This window comes from Solanum stenotomum, chromosome 7, assembly GCF_019186545.1.
Source record: "Solanum stenotomum isolate F172 chromosome 7, ASM1918654v1, whole genome shotgun sequence".
Classification (NCBI taxonomy): Eukaryota; Viridiplantae; Streptophyta; class Magnoliopsida; order Solanales; family Solanaceae; genus Solanum; species Solanum stenotomum.
Genome location: NC_064288.1, coordinates 58,507,269 through 58,527,975, shown reverse-complemented (window position 1 = coordinate 58,527,975; position 20,707 = coordinate 58,507,269). Strand labels below are relative to the sequence as shown.

Below are 20,707 nucleotides of genomic sequence, written 5' to 3'. Positions count from 1 at the left end.
AATTATAGTCAAACATATTTTGAAACTCCAATTCAAACTTTATCTAAATCTTATTTTCCAAAAAGAATTAAAAATTTATGATAAAACACTAATTTTCGTTTAAACATATTTGGTTGGCATTCGGAGGTATTCAGATGCAGTCGCACAAACAATATCGATTGACAAGCTAGTCAACAAATAAAGGTAATATGATATGTGAAATATATTACCAATTTACCAAGGTAATATGTATGTAAAATATTGCAATATATAATAATTTATCTCATAATTTACACATAAATATATTTCTCCCGAAAGGCTTGGACTAATGATTCACATTTAGTCTAATCAAAACATGAATTTTATGTTTAATTTTAATCAATGATAGTGGTCTTTGTATTAGTATGGGATAGAGTTGAGAGGTGCCAATGGTACGGTTTGAACAATTATTTCTAAAAAATTATATCGTACTAACTTTTTAGTTATTTTATTTGTATAATTAAAATTAGACTTTTCATAACCACCCATCATATCAATTTCTCTTTGACGTCAGTACATGTCACGTAAAGAAGTTTTAGCATGATTTATGTATATATATATATATATATATATATATATATATATATATTTTCACAGGACTTTGACAAAAAAATAAATTCTCTAGATTTTTTTATTGTTTAAAAAGGTGGTGAATCAAAAAAATTTGGAAGATGACAATGATATATGTGCATCCTACTATTATACAGTAACGTAAAACAAAGTTAAGCAAAGATAAAGTCTAAATCAGCAGAGGAACATCCTTTACCAGAGGTCTCGATTTCAAAGCCCTGTAGGTTGTATATGAGATTGCCTTCGATAGTGAGCGTTTTACTCCAATGTATTTCTTTTATAAAGCCAATATAGTCAGCTTGGTTTTAAATTATTGTTCTACATAACTAAAAATTGAAGCAATTGGATATGCTGCATATGAATTGAAATGATTTGTGAACAAAGCCAACTATTATTAGAGACATAGGAGGATATCCAGAATACATGTAGAAGTAAAAAAAATACAAATGCTATGAAGCATTAGGAAGTGTTGAACTAAATGAAGGCTATTATGAGAGGGATAATTTGGCAAGAGTTAATGCTAGAACCTTCACCCCGTTTGCGATATCCTCAACAGATGAAAACTCTTCAGGCTTATGGCTATATCCTGCAAAATCAATAACTAACAAGCATGAATATCAATCCAGACATCCTATGAAACAGCAACATGAACTTGCACAGATGCTTCGTCTTTGTCGTTATGCCTAGCTTGTGATAATTAATTCATAGTGTAACTTTTTTGTAATCATCCAGCATATATTCATCAGATACAGTTGGCCTAGCATAGTTCTGCTAGTCAGTAGCGGAGCCAGGAATTTGAGTACAGGGATTCAAGGTTCAAGAAAATGTAAAAAGGGCACACCTAAAATATGAACCTACGTCAAGGGGATTCAATAGTGTTTATATATATATACAAAAAAAAATGTTTTAACCCTTTTTGCACAGTGTGATTTCCTGGCGAAGAGGATTCAGTTGACCCCCCTTTACCAAAGGTAGCTCCGTGACTCTGTCAAGGCTTCGAGTGTCTAAAATATTTTATTTTCTAAAATGGAAATAGGCGACATAACTAGAAGAGAGTAAGAATGACATCAACTACACATAAAGAAAATAGAAAGGGATAACGAAGGGATAATACGAACACAGAAAAAATGGGAACAACTAGTGTCAAAGGAAAGTGAGATGACATACCCTTGTAACATGGAATGAATATCATGCCCATCGGAGATACTCTGCAAGGATATTAGCATGAAATTTAGCAAAAAATTTTGGTCAGAGAGCATATAAATTTGTGTCCTACATAAGCTGCATGAACCTCGAGTTCCATAAGGGACCTATGAACTTAAGAAGATATAATGCGTAATCAAATATAAATGCAGAGGTTCTCCCCCTTTACTTACCTTGCCATAAACAAGGAATCATGATAGGCTCGACTAATCATTTTCTTGTGAGTCAAATTTAGCTCTTGACATGCTAATTCTGTTGCCTTAGTGATTGACTCATCTGAAAGGGCTGGTGGATCTTGATTCACTATTTCAAACTCCGAGAGTGTAACTTTGCGTTTTTTAGCAATAGCCAAAGCTGACTGATGGATTTTCTCAATTACAAGATTTCGACGTCTTTCATCAATGTCACGTGTATCTGTCCCTCCCATGCACAAGACGACTTTGTTATCAGATACAGCAAATACAGATTGTGTACTAGGCTTTGGATAGAATGCATGGTATAATGTGAATACTTGAATCATGAAATGCAACTCTTTCCTTTCAAAATTGATAAACTTGAAAACAAACTAGTTTTATGATCATCCTGTCTGCTGGAATGATTTGTAGAGACAAAATACATGATCCGACAGGAAGTATACCTATTTCAAGGTGTGCCATGCTCGGGATGCTGTTGATTGCTCCAGGATGCAGCTTTAGAATGCCTTGAAAAAGAAAATTCATTAGATCTTATTGAGAGATCACCTAATAATTCTCACAGCAATTAGTAGTTCCACACATTAATGAATTTCTCCTTTCCCGGAGAGTTCCATTATCAGATGCAGATTAAACCATTCACGATTCATCGGAGCACAAAGTAGTTGACCCTAGACCAGTGTCTTCTAGTATAAGGCAAAAGACATTAGCTTACCAACAGTTCCAACAGTGTCAATGGATCCAGAATCTAGTACATGTTTCTCCACAGCTAGAGCCAACTCTGCAGCAGCCAGTCCAGCATCGTTTCTGTTCCAAATTAGTTATGGGGAACAATGAGCCATATGTTGGAATAGATTATTAGCAGCACATTGCTCAAGGAGAGAATATATATATATAAGACTTATATTCCCTATTGCAATCAATATAAAATCAGATGCCTCTCAACATCTTGAATAATGTAGATGATAGCTGAAAAACAATAGAAGACAAAATGCTTTACGGCTTGAGAGTCACAATCAGGGAACAGAAGGAGAGCTTACAACAAAGAAGACGGTATTCAAGAAACATATGGCATGAAAAGGTCAACTATATAATCTGCTTTAGTTTTCAAGCTTAGACTAATGAGAAACACATAAATTTAGAACAAGGCAAGCACGTAGATTTTGAAAGTCGATACGCTAACAGCCAGAATCAGTCCTTTATAAAGTTTTGAACTTTCCAAAGAGATTCCAAACAAAAGCAACTAGCACATGACCCTGGTGGTAACTATCTGTCTATCACAACTTAGACAGAAAACCATCTTAATACTTTGTAAGTACGAAACACATCTTTATTTACAATAAGGAAAGTGGAGAAGTTGTAACTTGTAAGCAGGCAGAGAGATCTGCAGCTTTTTTACAGAAATTGTAAATAAGAAAGTAAGAGACCCCTGCATCATTGTGCAGAATCATTGAAAATCTCTAGCTCTAGCTAGTAGCTCTTCAAAAATAGTTACCTTTCTGGCATCAATGCAGCTCCTGCATGACCTCCATTGCCTTCAAATGTTACTTTGATGCTTGCTGGAGCGGCAATTGCAGTCACAACACCAATGGAAGTACCTGCATTGACAGATAAACCAGCTTAACTATCGATACAGACTACATCTAAACCTGCCCTTGCATTGGATCATCAGAAATAGGATAACCATTTAACAACAGCCTACCTTCTTTTTCTAGAATGGGACCTTGCTCGATATGCAACTCAACAAAAGCAAAATAGCTTCCTTTTTTGAGAAAGACTTCAGATAAATCCCCCTTAGCATTTGCGTAACCAGCAGACTTGGCAGCATCAGAAAAGGAAATATTCTGGCTGTCAACAGTCTTCTTTAGAAGTTCAGCAAGTTGTATACTTCCTGCCAGCAAACGGCTGCAAATATCATGATTATCAGAGTCTCAACTGGATAGGGGACGCGTTTAGTACTCCTATATTGCAACATAAGCAGTTAAAAAGCAAATGAAACCTAATAATTAATGTATGCCGTCCGTCCATCAGAGGGAACTCGGTGAATGCATTTGCTTATCCTCTTAGATGCTTAAGTAAGTGATCAAGATCCTAACCTTCCCAGACAGCTTATCCCAAACCTCGTGGGCTCTTCTGAAGTGAACATAATCACTTCTAGTGACCTCTTAGGCTTGAAACCCGACCTGTGGTAATTTGGATTTTAAATCAGTAAACAGAAGACAGAACTCTGCAGTTAAACAAAGTAGCAGCCAAATGCTAAGTGTATAGATAATTGTTGAGTTTTCTTTGTTTAAACAGTCTGATGGTGGAACAAAATGTTAAGTTTAAGCAGTCAGGATATATGCATACCGCTTTAGCACATTAATGGCCTCTATTGCACCCAAAACACCAACCACACCATCATATTTTCCGGAGTATGGTATAGCATCAACGTGAGAGCCAGTTAAAACGGGGGCGAGCTCAGGTTCATATCCATTCCTGTGAACCACAAGATGACAGTCATGTTCAAGATATGATAGGTACGAAGCAAGTCGAGGGGCAGATGGGTGCAAATAAATTTTCAAATTAGACTATCTTCTAAATAAATGGAGATAAAGTCAAAGTTCCACATAAAGCATCTCATCTAAATCAATGCTAACCAGACCTTCAAGAAATCTGTGCCAGCTTATTTCACAATTTTTTGCTTTCGGGGTAAATACCAATTTTTGAAGCTAAACCAAACTACATTAATCATTTTATAAGACTTAAAATGTAGATATTCAGAAAATTTCATGAGATGTATTTCCTCGTACCAAATAGAAATAGAATATATTTCAACATATTAGTCAAAGTTCACCTAATCTGAATCCAGGAAACAGAAAATTGTCAAACATTTGACGTACTTGGATAATACATATGTATTAGAAAGCTTATGCTTTAGAATCGATGGAGAAAAGCATCATGATACAAACTTACCACCGACCAAAAATGTTCCCGACAGCATCCTCTCTAACAGAGAGACCAGAAAGTTCCATCAAATCTTTAATATAACTGCACGATAAATAAGCAAACAAGTAAACCATATGTGTTTATTTTATTACTTATTCATAAGTAAAAACAATGCTTCCAATGTTACTTTTATGAAATTGATCAAGAATGAAATAGGCATTTCATACAGATCTATGAGCAACTATAAATTTTACGAGGGAACAATAGTACAAAAAAATTGAATGATTTAATCCCACAAGAATAAGTCAGAAAAAGAACAAATTGGTTACACATCAAGCTGAAAGTCCAATCATAACATACAGAAGGAACTATAGAATTTCGCCAGACTGGAACTAAACTACACTGCTTTAATTACACCCCTCTTTATCAGTATAGCGTTTACTTCCTTAAACATGTCTTTTCTATTTGGTTAGTCAAGTATAGCCCATTTGTTGAGTACCACAGAGCCCAAAAAGCTATGACGGATCCACTGAACACTTCTCAAAAGTTATTATGCCAATTTTTGTCCTCAAAAGTGAAATGTAGAAGCAGATGCAATCTTCCTATTTTCATAACTTAAAAATTCAACGTTGAAAACAACAATTTCTCTAGCTAAAATCATCAGTATAAAAGGAGTGTTTCTCGTGGTAGTTTCATTTCAAACTTTTTTTTCGCAGAACATGCTCTTCCTGTCACAGAATATAGATATAAGAAATGGGCCGTACTGTATGGAAAGTACATTTTGCATGGTACCAGGTCATACACCTGATTACCTGCTCTTCTTTCGTGATTACTCAAACTATAGGAAGAGAGATGAAGACAGTTCAATTTAGTTTCAGTGAAGTTACTGAACTGACTACACCTTTAGCTAAGTATAGTTTCTGAACTCTGAACCATAACAATAGCACAAACAGATATAGGCTTTATTTAACGTCAAATAAGCAAAATGTTCTTATAAGCTAAATATATATACCTCCTTGCTAATACATCCTTCTCACTGTATAGGATCCTAGTGACGGAAGGCGCAGGTGAATCTGAGAAAGTTGCTAGCTCATCTATCTAGAACAACACATAGAACGACACAAGCAACAAACTATTATAAGATAAAATTTCAAAAACACTGCACTTAATATGATAACAATTGAAATAAGTTATAGCACATACATCTACATCATTTCTACAGAACAAAATACACATTCGAAATGCATAATATATTTTCTGAAAGTTCCAGTTTATTTAAGTTGCTGTCTTTCTCAAACATAACATCACAGAAAAACGAGATGCCAATTTACACTTTTCCAGTGTACTTGAAAAGACTAAATAGTTACAAGTCATACTTTAAATTAGGTACTTTACTCAACACAACAAATTGCATCCTACTTCAAAAAAAGTGTTTTACACTCAATTCTACAAATTGTAAATCACAAAGGATATCCAACTTTAAACGAAAGTGGTCGAAACAATGGATATAAAAAAGTTTGATTTTTCCCATTCTGTTGTGCACTTTGAGCTGCATTTGATTGGATTGTTTCGGAACAAAGATTAATATTCCTACTACAGCAGTTGAAATAACCTCCCATGTTTCATCAATGATAAATTCACAGTCCAATAATGATGAAAAAAGCTAGCTTTACACAATTCCTTAATGCTTAGTAAAATGAGACTTCTAGCCTATTTGACCAAGTTTCCAGAGTCTAAAAATGCTTATTTTAAAAAAGTGAGGCATTTGGCCAAGCTTTTGGGAGAAAATAAGTGCTTCTGGTAAATAGCACAAGCTAAAAAAGTAGTTTTTTCCTAAAAGCATTTTTGAGAATACAATCACATTGGGGTCAACTTTATGAATCCTCACTAACCACCTTACTCCATTTAAACTCATCTCATTTGAGATAAGCTATATTAATCCTCACTAACCACATTACTCCATTTAAACTCATCTCATGCCAATATTATACAAATACAAATAAAAAGTACTTAATATTGTAGAAGTTATGTATATTTTCTAGACCAATGTATCCAGCAAACCAAACAAAACACTCTCTTTACCTTTCTTTCTTTCATGTATTTGCTATTCATTACTGTATCTTTTTGTTTGTTTGTTTGTTTTCAATAAAAGGCAAAAACCCAATTCAGAGTTCACAAGAACCACAACTTCATTAGCTTTCATCACTAAAGATTCAATTTTTATAACAAATTCAAGAACACACAAACAAGAAAGTCACAAAAAGATAACTTTTTTTTGCTAAAATTACCTGTTTCTGTAGAGTATCAGAGTTGACAGATAAAGAAGATAAGGAATTGGGATATTTAGGTTCATGAATTTGGTACCCAGAAAATTCCTCCATGGTTTTAATTGTTATGTCTTCATCATGACCAAATATTCCTGGAAAATCACAGATAAAGTATAGAGAAAAGATGAAGATGAAAAGAGAGAATTTCAGAGCCATCATTTTTTTTGTGTGTGTGTGTTATTGGGACTGTAATTTGTTTATCATATATGCTTGTACGTATAGTAGTATTTTTTTATCTACCCATTAGTATAGATATTGGAGCCTGATTAATTTGAGTCTATTCGAGGGGCTCATGACTCAAACTCTGATTAAGGAAATAGTATCCCCATTTACGGCATAACATTTATTACGAAATTTTTTCTTTTTAAGGCTACTCAAGAATTTTTAAGGCTACTATTTGAGTTGATAGTGAAATAATTCTTTTTATCGTGAAATTGCTTTTATTAATATATAAATTTTAGTTAATTGGATTTTATGCTTTGTTTGGATAATTATTCTATATTGTTTCATAATATATATCGTATCGTATTTTTTATTTAATTTTTTTTAAGAGTAAATTATGAGAATCATTGTGAATTTTTAGGAGAAAAGGGCCAAAGGTATCTGTCACATGATCTCCGCCTTGGAATAATAACACAAAGATTCCATCAATAAGTTAAACTTGAACGACTCCTAATTGGCCACCAAATATTCACTTTTAGTTCCGTCAAATACTTATTGTTTTATAATGTATTGTTTTTTTTACTTTTTTCACTCTGTATTCAATTTTCATATCAAAGCTCTGATTAAATTCGAGTCGTGCATTGCACAATTCATTTGGGAGTGGCGTATAGAAGGTTTGAATTCGAGATCTCTAATTAAAAGGTGGAACAATCTCACTACTGCATCACAATTGATATTGGTGCATTTTAAATTTTACTTTTACCTTAAATATTTATACTAATTCAAAATTAAAATGGGTAATTTTTTATAATTATATCTTCAATAAATTAAAATTGGTGTTTTAAAAATATTATAATTATATCTTCAATATTGAATTTTTTTTTTAGTGGGCTGAAGGAGCAGTCCATCCAAGTAAGGCGGTGCAAAATTGGTTGCATTAGGCCCAACAAAATTTATCCCAATTCAATCGCGCACAAATCGATCGTCGATTTGTCATTTGCGGAAGTCAATTGAATCGCTACCGTGCTCTCCGCCGTCGGCAACCTATCTCCGGAGAATTCAGCCGTAAGTTCCATCTTGCTCTTCACCTCTCCTTCTGACAAAAAATCTCAAGTGAAATTGGAGTGCCGGAATAAAATTGTGAATCGCAAAAAATAGTTTTATCTATGTTGATTTATATAGCATGTATTCTATCAGTAATTTTCGATCTTTTTTTAATCATCTCTTCCTCCTTCGAGTAAAGTACCTTGATTCCTAATCTCAAAATTCTAATGAAAAAATAGGAATTTATGAAGTTAATCTAGTAGTGGGGTCTGGGGATTAGGAAATCTGAATTAGGTTGCATTGCTTTATTTTTGAGCCTCAAATCTGCTCTTTTCATGTGTATTTGGCTCCAAAGGTTTATATATCAAATGCAAAATTACCAGTATTTTGTGAGTTTTTAGTTATTGTTATAGAAGCTATAAATCTCAAGTAATTTACCTAATTTATGATGTCTTGCTTATAGTTGAATCGAACTAATAGACAACATATGAGAAGAACATATTTTTCTAATATATTCGGGGATTTCGGATTTGAATGACTAGTTGAGTACAGTCTGCTGATGACCATAGTTTAGCTGTAAAGTTCAATTTTTAAGGATAATATAGGTGATAATCATTTATTAGGCTCACATCCAGTTTGAATTATTCTGTGTGCAGAAAGAAGCCTGATATTTAAGTGAAGAAGGGTAGAGGGGCGGGTCTATTATCCTTTGAGCTTCTAACCATTAGTCATTGGCCATTGGCCCTGGGGGTTTCTTGATTATTAAAAAATTATAACTGATAATATTTTGTTGCTGCAGTCATGCAACTGCTCTAATTTGTTATGTTTGATCTTGATTTCCAGGATAGTGTTTGAAAAGGTAAATTTCTACAGGACTTGGTGTTAAGAGACAACCCTGAGTATGCTTTCAGGATTGAAAATCATACCACGCGAACACGTAGAAAAGGTAAGCTTACTAACGCTTTCTCATCACACAGTAGAAATCCATCGTGATGAAGTAGCATGATTCGGATTGGTGTTGAGATAAACTTTGTTCTTTTGTGTGATTGTTGCGAATGTTTCTTGAAATTTGTGGAAAAACTTCTTCTTTATTGAAGTGGATAAAATATTGACCTTTATCTTTTCGGGTTCTTTAATTGTGTATGAGAAAGTCTTATGCCTCTGATGCTTGTGGCCAATTTGGTGTTAGGCAAAGGATGAAAGCTTGGATGATTCTCGAAAACAGAGGAGGAGATCTGGTCATAAGAAGGATAGGGAGAGAAAGAAAAAGAAAAAATCTCGTTCCACTAGTTCAGATGATGAAGACCTCGATAAAATAAGAGCAAGGTCAAAGAAAAAGAAGTGGTATGCCTCAGATGAGGATTTGTCCTCGTATTCAGATGGAAGTGAGAGTGATAGTGCTTCTGATTATGAGAGAAAGAACAGTAGTAGGAAGACAAGTAAGAAGAGAAGAAGCAAGCACGGGAAAAGTAAAGAAAGAAGTCAAAGTTCTTCATCTGAGTCTGAAAGTGAGAAAAGGAAGAGAAGTAAGAAAGACAGACAAAGTCGGAGAGAGGGTGATGTACTGCAAAATAACTTGCTTGGTACGTATAGATTGTGTTATTCTCCAGTTAATTGCACATCGTCCCTTCCCCAAAATTAAATGAAGGGACTAATTTATTTAGTTAATTTTTCTGTGGAATTTTTAGATAATGACTTTGATGGATCTAAGTTGCGTAATGATCATGAACTTATGAGAAAAGAAATGGGGTTGGATTGGATGCTGCGGCCTAAAGACAATGTGGATAAGATTCCCGAATCAGTTTCTAACTGTTCAGCCAAGGAGACTCCAGCTGAAGAGGTATATTTCTGGTTGATTTTATAACCTCGTGCAACTTTATATGCTCGTTACTTTCCATTGTATTATATCTTTATAAAACAACATACCCAAGTAAAAGAAGAAGAAAATAATGAAGAAAGCATAATGGTTAATAAGAAAAGTAGTGTTAAGTCTAAAAGAAAGAAAGAAACAATAACAACAACAAAATAGTGTGGTATTCGAAAACACAATACACAACATAAGGCAAGAACTACTAGGGTACGACTAGTACTACGACAGGCACTAACAAGCCTAAACCTATGCATGGCAAGACAATATTGCGGGCTTTCTTATCAAGCCTTGTGCCTTTTGTTTTATATTTAATTTGCTTTTATCAGTTTGTTCATGTTAAAAATGCAAGAGCTAGATCTAGTTGACGTCATATATTGTTCACATTGAAAAAGCAATAATGCTATGTGTTGCTATACATCCAGTCTTTGGGGATTCTTTCATTTGTTTGTTAATTATGTTAATGTCTTTATTCCAATGTATCAAAAGATTTATTTTGATGCACAGTGACTGAACCTCCTGAATCTTTGTATACCAAGTGCTGCTACTCTCTTCAATTCATTGAAGGAAAATGTAGTAGTAAAGGTGATCTTCTTGCACTGCTTGATATTGTTATGTACTGACTGGACCAGATTGGCATCTTGTTTTAGGTGACAAAAGTAAATCCCAAAGAACTGAACCCATATTTGAAGGATGGAGGAGGTGGTTATCCTGATGATTCAGAAGGAACAAAGAGTGGTGGTAGCCAACTTCTGTCTTCTGCTGTTGTTGGTGATGGAGGTGCAAGTTGGAGGCTTAAAGCCTTGAGACGAGCTCAAGAACAAGCAGATCGGGAAGGACGGAAGCTTAATGAGGTTGGCATTTCAGTGATTGTCTTATACTTCTACTGCAGTCACTTTCTAACATTAATATTTACAGGTGGCCGCAGAACGCTGGGGATCACTTAGTCAACTTGCAGTTTCTGTGTCTTCTGGTAAAGCTGCACCAACCCGTGCTCACCTTCATGCTATCAAACGGAGGCAAGGGGCAATAGATGACAAGGAAGCTGTTACAGACAAAAGAAATCAGACTTATGCTAGAAAGGTAATGTCGGATAAGAGTTGTTGACTATACTAAAGGACAACATTAGTTGCTTTGTATTGCTTTGGTTATTCTTTACATCTTACGCTTATATATTTGTGATTTTAGTGCTTGATGGAATAACTTTTGAATATCAAGTTTTTGTTAAATTAATGTTGACTTTTTTCTTAACAATGTCATAGTCTGATAACTAGGAGTCTGACCTTGCTCCTTATAATTTTTTTTTTTTGAAATAGCTCCTTATAAATTTAGATGGAAGCTGTGCTATTTCCTTTACTGAAGAGGGAAATGACAATTTGGCTATTTTTGATCTGTGTTTGATTGGTGTTAATAGTCTCATAAACACGTGCTTGCAGGAGACGTCCCCTGGTCGTTCAAAGATGCGGATGCCCACCAACCTTAAAGACTCTTTATCATGGCGCAAAGAGAAAAACCAGAACATATCCAATGCAGATGCGGGGCTTATTGCCACTGCAATATCTAGTGTAAATAAATTCTCCAACGATGGAAATTTTATGCGTGAATTTATGCATGAAAAGAGCGGTGATTCCAGCCATGCTCCTGATTCTTCAAATCCAAAGTCAGGGGTCTTGGAATCAAAACCAGATTTACCAGTATATGAGAGAACAAGTGAAGATGCAACAAATATCAAACCAGCATTGACTGCAAATCAATTAGCTGCAAAAGTGATGCAGCTTCGAATGAAAGGGATGCATGATGAAGCTGAAAAACTTCTGGTGAGCAATAAATTCACTCTCTTTTGTAGATTATTCAAAACAACATGACGGTTAGTCAAGACCATGTGTATTTCAAGTGACATCACTGATATTTGATGTTCCAGGTTATTAAAAACATATCAATAATTTGTAACGTGTCATCTGCTTTATTATTGACCGTAGGTGCCAAAAAGTTTCATCTATCCTAAGATCTATTTTCTAGCTAGTAGGATCTTCTAAATTGATGACTTCATGAGACTCTATGTTTATTGCTTGCTTTGCCCCTTTCTTCAAAAACTTAGCGACAGTTAAAACATCTCCATGTTGGCAGCTTACCGTTTCTGTGAGCAAGTAAAGTGGAGAGCTGTATTATAAGACTCAATGACACTTATTCTCAAGTTGACAGTTTAGACTTCCCTGGTTGTTATCAACTTACGATATGTCACTTTCTTTTTCCAGAAAGAAGCAGAGGAGATGAAAACTAAACAAACTGCTAATGATGTGTTGAGTAGATCACGGATAGATGGGAGCACAAGCAGGTATTTTTTTACTGAATTGTCTAAAAGTTTTGTTTGTTTTAATGCCTATCAGTAACTAAATGTATTGGCTTTAATCCCTTGCTTAGATATGTGATGCATGACCTATCTGCTCGGCAAAAGAATAAAGCGGAGGATGCAGATGTGCATCTTGCTCAGAAGATAGTGCAAAACAAAAAGTATACTACATATGGTCAGGCAGATGATGAGTATGATTATGATGATGGGCCGAGGAAAAAGTCCCGGAAGAAAGGAGGGGTGGAGAATCATAAATCTCTTGAGACTGCTAATCATGCAAGGCGCATTTTGACTCAGCAGGAGAGATGCCAATTCTGCTTTGAGAATCCAACAAGACCAAAACACCTGGTGGTTGCCATTGCAAACTTCAGTTACTTATCACTGCCGGTATGGCGGTCGATTTCCCCGGGTCATTGCTGCATCTTGACAATGCAGGTGACATTGAACTCTTCTCTGGTCATATATCTATAGGTTATATTTCGGTCATTCTTGTGAACTGTACAATTTGCCAGTTAATTGAATTCCGAAGAAGTAATATTTAGTGTGCTAGATCTCTATGAGTAGTGTCTTATGAGCAATGCTTAGCTCCCTACTCCTCATTTGTCTGCTTTTCAGCGTTTCAAGAGATCATTTGTATCAGAAGTTGACTTTTAACGATGCAAAAAGGAAGAGGTCATTTACATCAGAAAAAAATAGTTTCTTTTGTGGTAGATGCTTCAGGATATTATTGCTGCCAAAAATCTTGTTATAGTGCTACCTTTGCTCTGCCAATTCTTTGCTGTTTTTTTGTCATAGTGACCATTGCTTTCTCTTGGAACAGCATGAATCAGCTACAAGATCTCTGGATGATAATGTCTGGGAAGAGTTTAGGAACTTCAAGAAATGCCTCATTATGATGTTTGCGAAGCAAGAGAAGGATCTTATTTTTCTCGAGACTGTGATGAGTTTGGCCCGGCAGAAGCGGCATTGTTTGGTAGAGTGCATTCCTTTGCCCAAGGAAGTTGCAAAGCAAGCACCCTTGTACTTTAAAAAGGTTTGCAAAACCATCTTGTGTGTTGTCTGTTTTATTTTTATAGCACTGTCTATCAAATTTAGTTTCGTATGAGTTGGAATTTACAAAATATGAGGTTGCCTAGTCTTCCGTAAATATGATATGAAGGGATTAAGGGATTTTTGGTAAAACATTTGAAGGGTTACCAGTTGGTCTCCTGTCAAATATGATTAGAATTTGGTCTGGGATTTGTGAAATATGAACCCTCATTATAGTGGCAGTGAGTCTTGCTTCTTGGTCTTGTACTATTATCGAATCATAGGATGTGCTGACTGCTAAGACGTGTTAATTTCCCCAGGGATTTGGTCTATTGGTAAGAGTATAACAGGTGATTTGGTCTAAGCTTAGAGCCTTAGACTACTTGTACCAGAGATGAAATGTTTTTTCCCCTTCTGTACTGGAGCTACCTGGTTAGACCTTTTGTAATTTGGCATCTTCCTGATGCCCATGCAATGATGATCTCTTACTTTATCAAATAAAGAAGAGTATAACAGGTGATGTGTGGGGGCACGTGTTACGTGTTCGAACTCCACCGTAGACATAGGTATTGTATTTAAGTGGAGAAGGGTGGAGGTGCAGGCCTATTATCCACCAAATTTTGAACCATGCACCTTTTACCCTTGGGGATTTCTTGGTCATACAAAAGTTCATAGGATGTGCTAGGCGTATTTGGAACTAATATTGTTGCAATTACATCTTTTCTTATGAACTAACGCTTATGTATTGCTGTGAAAGAAACATAGAATTGTCTTTTGGCTCTTAATAGACCTGTTATCAGAATCAAGTCCCTTAGGATTTGGTTGAAGCAAAGACTGAATATAAGCACTGTCTTCTAGAAAAACTCAAGGTTGCGCTGGCTATGCGTGCTCATTCTTTTGTTCTTTTCCCTTTCTTTTGCTCCAATTTGTTGCTGTGTCTATTTGAAGCAATTTTCTCTTCTGCACTTGCTCATAACAAATATCCACTGTAGGCGATTGATGAAGCCGAAGATGAATGGAGTCAACACAATGCTAAGAAACTCATAGATACAAGTGTAAAGGGTTTGCGGGCATCAATCCCAAAGGATTTTCCCTACTTCCATGTTGAATTTGGCTTAAACAAAGGGTTCGTTCATGTAATTGACGATGAAAACCAGTTCAGCAGCAGTTTCGGCCTCAATGTGGTAAGAGGGATGCTGAAGTTGCCACCTGAAGACATGCATCAGCATCGACGGCGTGAATCAGTTGACACACAAAGAGAAGCTGTTGCAAGTTTTGCAAGAGATTGGGACCCTTTTGACTGGACTAAACAGCTTTGATCGACTAACATTAGGTGTATGCACCTGTATTCTACGCGTAAGTTTCTTATTTTTAGCTTGAAATATGTTGAGGGAGGTTGTATTTGTAAAGGAAATGCAATTGATCATATTCATAGTATCACTACTATTGCATAATTGTGATTAGGGGTGTACATGACCGGGTTGGTTCGGGTTTTTCAAATATCAAACCAAACCATTTGTGTGAAATTTTTTAATTTATAAACCAAAACTAATAAAATTCGGATTTTTTCGGGTTTTTCAACCTCGGGTTGGTATGGTTTTTTCAAATACCAAATCAAATCATTGTGTCGAATTTTTTAATTTATAAATTAAATCAAACTAATAAACCTCGGATTTTTTCGGTAAAGTTTGCATACAAACATATAATTAACTTGTGCTTCAAATATTTCTTTGGTCCAATCAAAATATAATTATCTAAGGTGTTTCTTAAGAAAATAACACAAAATATGAGATGAGCGATGACATTAAAATATTCAATAAAAAATAATAATGAAATCATCATATAAATAAATATTGCAAAGTTATAGTGAAAATGATCATATTTTAAAAGTACTAAATCATGCTAAAATAAGTTTAATAAGTATTAGTTACATTACTAAATATTTAAGGAAAATTAAAATTAGATTATGTATTTTAATTGTCTAAACCAATGTAAAAGTAAAGGACAAATATTCAATATTATTGTCATTCTTAGTGTTGAATTGATTTTCTTTTTGCAGTAATATTAATTTGATTTTGATTTAAGTTTTATTATAATTATCAACATCTACGAACTATAATCTTTATTGGACCATGCCGAATTCTAAGTTTTAAACTTGAAATAATATATTAAAAGATAAAAACTATGAAATAGTATAAGAACTATTTTAAAATTATATCAATGTAAATATTTTTATGTATAACATAAAATTTTAAAATTACATATATAATGTCGGGTTGGTTTGGTCTTGGGTTGATTTTTTTTAACCCACATATAGTCGGATTTTTTAATCCAATACCAAACCAAGTTAAACCAAACCACTAGTCGGATTTTTTTTCCTATTTGACTCGATTTGCAGTTTGGTTTGATTTTCGATTCTATTTTGTACACCCCTAATTGTGATATACTTGAATTTGAGTAGCCAAATTTCGAGCTTTAATTTCGTATCTGCAGTAATTTAAACTCACACTGGTAAACTGATTCCGTCAAGCCTTACTTTGAATTGTAGAGCATCAAGCAAGGATTAATCCAAATTTATCATTTATCTTTGAATATTTATTTGGTCATAAAATCTTATCTCCAAATATTTTCAAGACAAATATCAAGTACTTACAATTATTACACATTTTTTTTTGTGTCCTATATGTTGGGATCTGAAGGATGATTAGGGCGTCATGCGGAAGCTTGCAATTTAGAAATTATATAGTTGATAAATCAGATAACAAAAACTTATACTAAAAATCAAAATAATATCAAATTAAAACTAATATAAAGAAAAACATTGAAATTTTAGAGAGAATAAATCTCCCCATAAACAAAACTCTTAAACGACTACATTGTGGATGTTATTGTTATATGCTATGAGAATAGAAATCTTCAATTTATAGATCTCCAAACTATTCATCTAAGGAAAGAATAAACCAAATATGGAAGAAAATTATATTTTCCTTTCAGAAAAAGTTCAAGCATTTATGGTAATACTTTGACTTTTCTTTAAGGAAAAAAATAAACTTCAAATAAGGAAAGAAAATCTGGGCAAAACCCTAACAAATCTCCCCTTTTGGCTGGATTTTCTTAACAAAACTTGATTCACCTTCTTCACATGCTTGATAATCTTCTTTCTTCACATAGTCTTCATAACTGCTGCTTGCCATGGTTAAAAATAAAGTTTAAAATATATGGATTAAAAATGGTTGTAAAATATTTTATTTTTATTTTCAAAGATGCAGCAACAGAATGTTGAAAATATGATTTAAATCTTTTCTCCACATGTAGCTGGACAAAAATCTTCTTTATCATCAAATTGGTTGCAAATTGATTTGAAACCGCCTTGAACCTGTCTTCAACCTCGATGAACCTGGGTTATTGAACCATGTGCTCTAATACCACTTGTTGGGTTCTGAAGGGTGATTAGAGCGTCATGCGGAAGCTTGCAATTTGCAAATCATATAGTTGATAAATCAGATAACAAAAACTTATACTAAAAATCAAAATATTATTATATCAAATTAAAACTAATATAAAAAAAAACATTGAAAGAGAATAAATCTCCCCATAAACAAAACTCTTAAACGACTACATTGTGGATGTTATTGTTATATGCTATGAGAATAGGAATCTTCAATTTATAGATCTCCAAACTATTCATCTAAGGAAAGAATAAACCAAATATGGAAGAAAATTATATTTTCCTTTCAGAAAAAATTCAAGCATTTATGGTAATACTTTGACTTTTCTTTAAGGAAAAAAATAAACTTCAAATAAGCTTTCTATATTCCTTTGCACAAGAATATTAAGAATTTATACAATCGATCACGATTTGAGAACTAGTTTATGTAATTAATACTTCTCTATTTCTTTTTTTCTTCTTATTTTGCCAGTATATATTTGTTCATTCTGGTGAAGTGTATATACATTCAGATAAGATCTATTCTTAAAATATTAAATTAATGTGAATTCATAAATCAACCGTTTTGTACCTCTCTTCGAGACTCTAGTTTTCTTTTTGGAACTACACGTAAATTCAATTTTCACTGTCCTCCTTCAAAACATAATATTTTTTTCCTTATCTTCAAATTGTTCAACATGTGGTTGTTAGACACCACTAGTATGTAGTACCTCACTACAATGAAGGCAACCTCTGCCTATAAATTTGTGTGATGCACTCTTACAAATTCACTCAATTCCTTCTACTCTTTACAACTAAAAGAAAATGGAGTCAAAGTTTGCTCACATCATTGTTTTCTTTCTTCTTGCAACTTGTTAGTACCCCCCTCCCCTCTCTCTCTTTCTCTCTCTCTCTCTATATATATATTACAAGAATATTATTAGAGTTGTAAATGATTTATATTTCTTTTGCGATATGGGGGTTGAGGGTGTGTGTGTGGGGAGGGGGGGGGGAGGGGGGGTTCACAAAAAATTTACCTTATTATACTATATATACATAAAAAAAAATAGTTTGATCTTGCAAATATAATGTGACTAACCGGCAAAGCAGGTCTGAAAGAGCGACTTGTTCAATGACTTTGTCAATTGACATTCCTTTGCTGAAATATTACATTATTTAGTGAAAATGTTGACTCTCTTAGTGAAAATGTATATATTGACTCTCTTAGTGATAATGTTAGCTCTGCCAGAGTTCGGATGGATCTCCTTCTACCCTTGCTTGTGCCAATAAATTTTAGGCATCATAATTTTCTGATAATCTAATTTGAAATGAGAAATACACTAATTGCTATTGAAATGCTTTTTTTTTTTACAGCCTTTGAAACTCTCATGGCACGAAAAGAAAGTGATGGACCAGAAGTCATAGAACTTCTAAAGCAATTTAAATGCAAAGGTAAAGTTCTTTTAAAGGAATTTGCTTTTTTAGCTTCTCAAAAAAGAGTTTTTTCTACTATTAAAAACACTTGTTTTTTTCTTAAATCCTTGACCAAACACTTCAATTCTCTAAAATATACTTTTTTAAATAAGAAGTCATTGTTGACTTTTCTGAGATTTGGCCAAACAAGATGTAGATTATTCAATTCTGGAAAATTTTATTAGTTCAGGTGGTTAATTACCTAAAATTTTACATCATTAATAACGATTTGATTCTCCACCTTAAAATCTCTCCCGCTACTCCCATTTAAAAAAAAAGTATATATCATGATTCTATTCGATATCTGCTATTATAATAACACATATAGAGTATATTATTCTTGTTCATAATTTCTTTCTCTCATTATAATTAATTATTATGTGTATATGTAGGAAAACTACAATGGCCAGAACTTATTGGTGTACCAACAAAGCTTGCTAAGGAAATAATTGAGAAGGAGAACTCACTCATAACTAATGTTCAGATACTACTGAATGGTTCTCCAGTCATATTGAACTTTAGTTGTAATCGAGTTCGTCTTTTTGATAACATCTTGGGTGTTGTTGTAGACATGCCTGTGGTTGGTTAATTAATGGATTATTGAAGCAATTAAGTAGCCACATGTAAAAAATATTTAGGGTTCATGTATGTTGATTATAAAGTCTCCATGTACTCTTACTATTTATAATGAAATAAATAAGTGTGGCTTAATTAAATGTAATCTTATTAATTAAATCCTTTTACATATTGTGCATTACTTTGGTTGTTTCTATTTGTTTGTATGATTTTGATTCGACACATAATTAAAGAAAGTAAACTAGGGTTTTAATTCTTGTGGCTGAATAAATAATATGTGGAATGTATCAAAAATGATATTTAATCTTGTAATTTTAAACATGTCAGGTAGAAAATTAAAATTAAAAGAGTTCTCATAAAAGATTTTTTTTTTTTCTAAACAAAGTAAGACATAAAGTAAACAAACAAATTAAATTGGAGAGAGTATTTGTCTTAATTGAATAATCTCATGACCAAACGGCTAAATCTCATGGGAGTCTTTCTTCAAAGTTTATTATTTATCAATAAAAACTAATATTTTATCGCATATAGACTGTAATTTTCCAATTAAGAGTATTTGTTAGGCGTTATTCCTTCACTGTTTATTTTTTTTTCTTGTTATTTTGTCAGTTTGTATTTGTGTTTTCTTGTTTGTAAAGTGTATATATTTTCAAGTAAGATTTATCCTTAAAATATTGGGTTCTCATAATTCCAAAAATCAATTGCTCTGTATCTCCATTTAAGATTTTAACATCTTTGGGACCATATATTTAATTAATGTGTGGTTAGGATTGAATTGTAATTGTCAAACTAGTCCCCACACCCCACACCCCAAAAATTAAAAATAAAGGGTGACAATATATATGTTATACTTTCTTTGGAACAAATTAAGAAGGTTGAGGGACCAATGGTAAACAAAAATATCATTATAGGCGTGGAAAGATAGATATGTATTCATCTTTAATGAAAAAAAATTTAATTTATGCATTGCATATATAAGAAAACTCCTCAGTATAAATTTCTATTAATTGTACTCTAAAGCGAATATCAAATACCGAATAAAAAACTTAAAAAAAGTAAACAAAAATAATGATACACAATTGAGAAGAATACAAAATCTAGCTAGCCTTGTTATAAAATAAAGAAGTCAAATTGCCAATAAATTAATTAAGGTTTTTTTGGTTCCTCCTATTTTGAGGCAATTTTATTGAGTTTTTTTTTTTAAATGAAAGAAGTTTGTCTTTTAGAATTTTGAACTACTCCCTCCATTCACTTTTACTTGTCACTTTTGACATATCAAGAAAAGACAATAATTTTTTTTTCCATATTTTACCTTCAACATTAAATACTTATTTTTCAAGACATCATTTAATTGGATTAGTTTGGTAAAATACCTATATCAATAATTATTTTATTAATGAATGTGACAAATCAAAGTGTGATGTAAAAGTGAACAAAGGGAGTACTTTAAATGAATTTTATTTCATTTAAATCCAAAAGTTTATTTAAACAAGATTATTCCCCATTTAAAAGACAATAATAAAAACTCAGCATAATGCTCCA

The 20,707-nt window shown here is 33.3% G+C and overlaps 3 protein-coding genes across 8 annotated transcripts in view; 2 read left to right on the top strand and 1 right to left on the bottom strand.

The window, feature by feature from the left end:
- Positions 1-950: 950 nt before the first annotated feature.
- LOC125871891 (ureidoglycolate hydrolase) lies at positions 951-7,432 on the bottom strand. Its single transcript, XM_049552596.1, has 12 exons — positions 7,199-7,432; positions 5,923-6,008; positions 4,938-5,012; positions 4,332-4,460; positions 4,079-4,165; positions 3,685-3,887; positions 3,478-3,580; positions 2,698-2,789; positions 2,429-2,491; positions 1,965-2,205; positions 1,756-1,796; positions 951-1,174 (listed from the first exon to the last, which is right to left on the bottom strand). Exons 1-12 carry the CDS (start codon positions 7,394-7,396, stop codon positions 1,077-1,079), a joined length of 1,416 nt encoding a protein of 471 aa, XP_049408553.1. The 5' UTR covers positions 7,397-7,432; the 3' UTR covers positions 951-1,076.
- An 864-nt stretch (positions 7,433-8,296) lies between these two features.
- Positions 8,297-20,707, top strand: part of LOC125871888 (uncharacterized) — a 28,212-nt gene continuing 15,801 nt past the window's right edge. Inside the window, exons 1-11 of one of the 6 annotated variants that reach the window (XM_049552589.1) lie at positions 8,297-8,464; positions 9,287-9,389; positions 9,633-10,026; positions 10,132-10,283; positions 10,961-11,164; positions 11,229-11,393; positions 11,747-12,127; positions 12,566-12,645; positions 12,732-13,095; positions 13,481-13,693; positions 14,682-15,166. In XM_049552589.1, the coding sequence (XP_049408546.1) occupies positions 9,345-9,389; positions 9,633-10,026; positions 10,132-10,283; positions 10,961-11,164; positions 11,229-11,393; positions 11,747-12,127; positions 12,566-12,645; positions 12,732-13,095; positions 13,481-13,693; positions 14,682-15,008 (2,325 nt within the window). In that variant the 5' untranslated portion in view covers positions 8,297-8,464; positions 9,287-9,344 and the 3' untranslated portion in view covers positions 15,009-15,166. Of the gene's footprint in view, positions 8,465-9,286; positions 9,390-9,632; positions 10,027-10,131; positions 10,284-10,960; positions 11,165-11,228; positions 11,394-11,746; positions 12,128-12,565; positions 12,646-12,731; positions 13,096-13,480; positions 13,694-14,681; positions 15,167-20,707 lie in introns of those variants that run through there. The other 5 variants (XM_049552591.1, XM_049552594.1, XM_049552593.1 and 2 more) reach the window with 5 other exon arrangements.
- On the top strand, positions 17,815-19,344 carry LOC125871889 (proteinase inhibitor 1-like). Its single transcript, XM_049552595.1, has 3 exons — positions 17,815-17,990; positions 18,491-18,568; positions 18,982-19,344. The coding sequence occupies exons 1-3, from the start codon at positions 17,942-17,944 to the stop codon at positions 19,176-19,178; spliced, it is 324 nt and encodes a 107-aa protein (XP_049408552.1). The 5' UTR covers positions 17,815-17,941; the 3' UTR covers positions 19,179-19,344.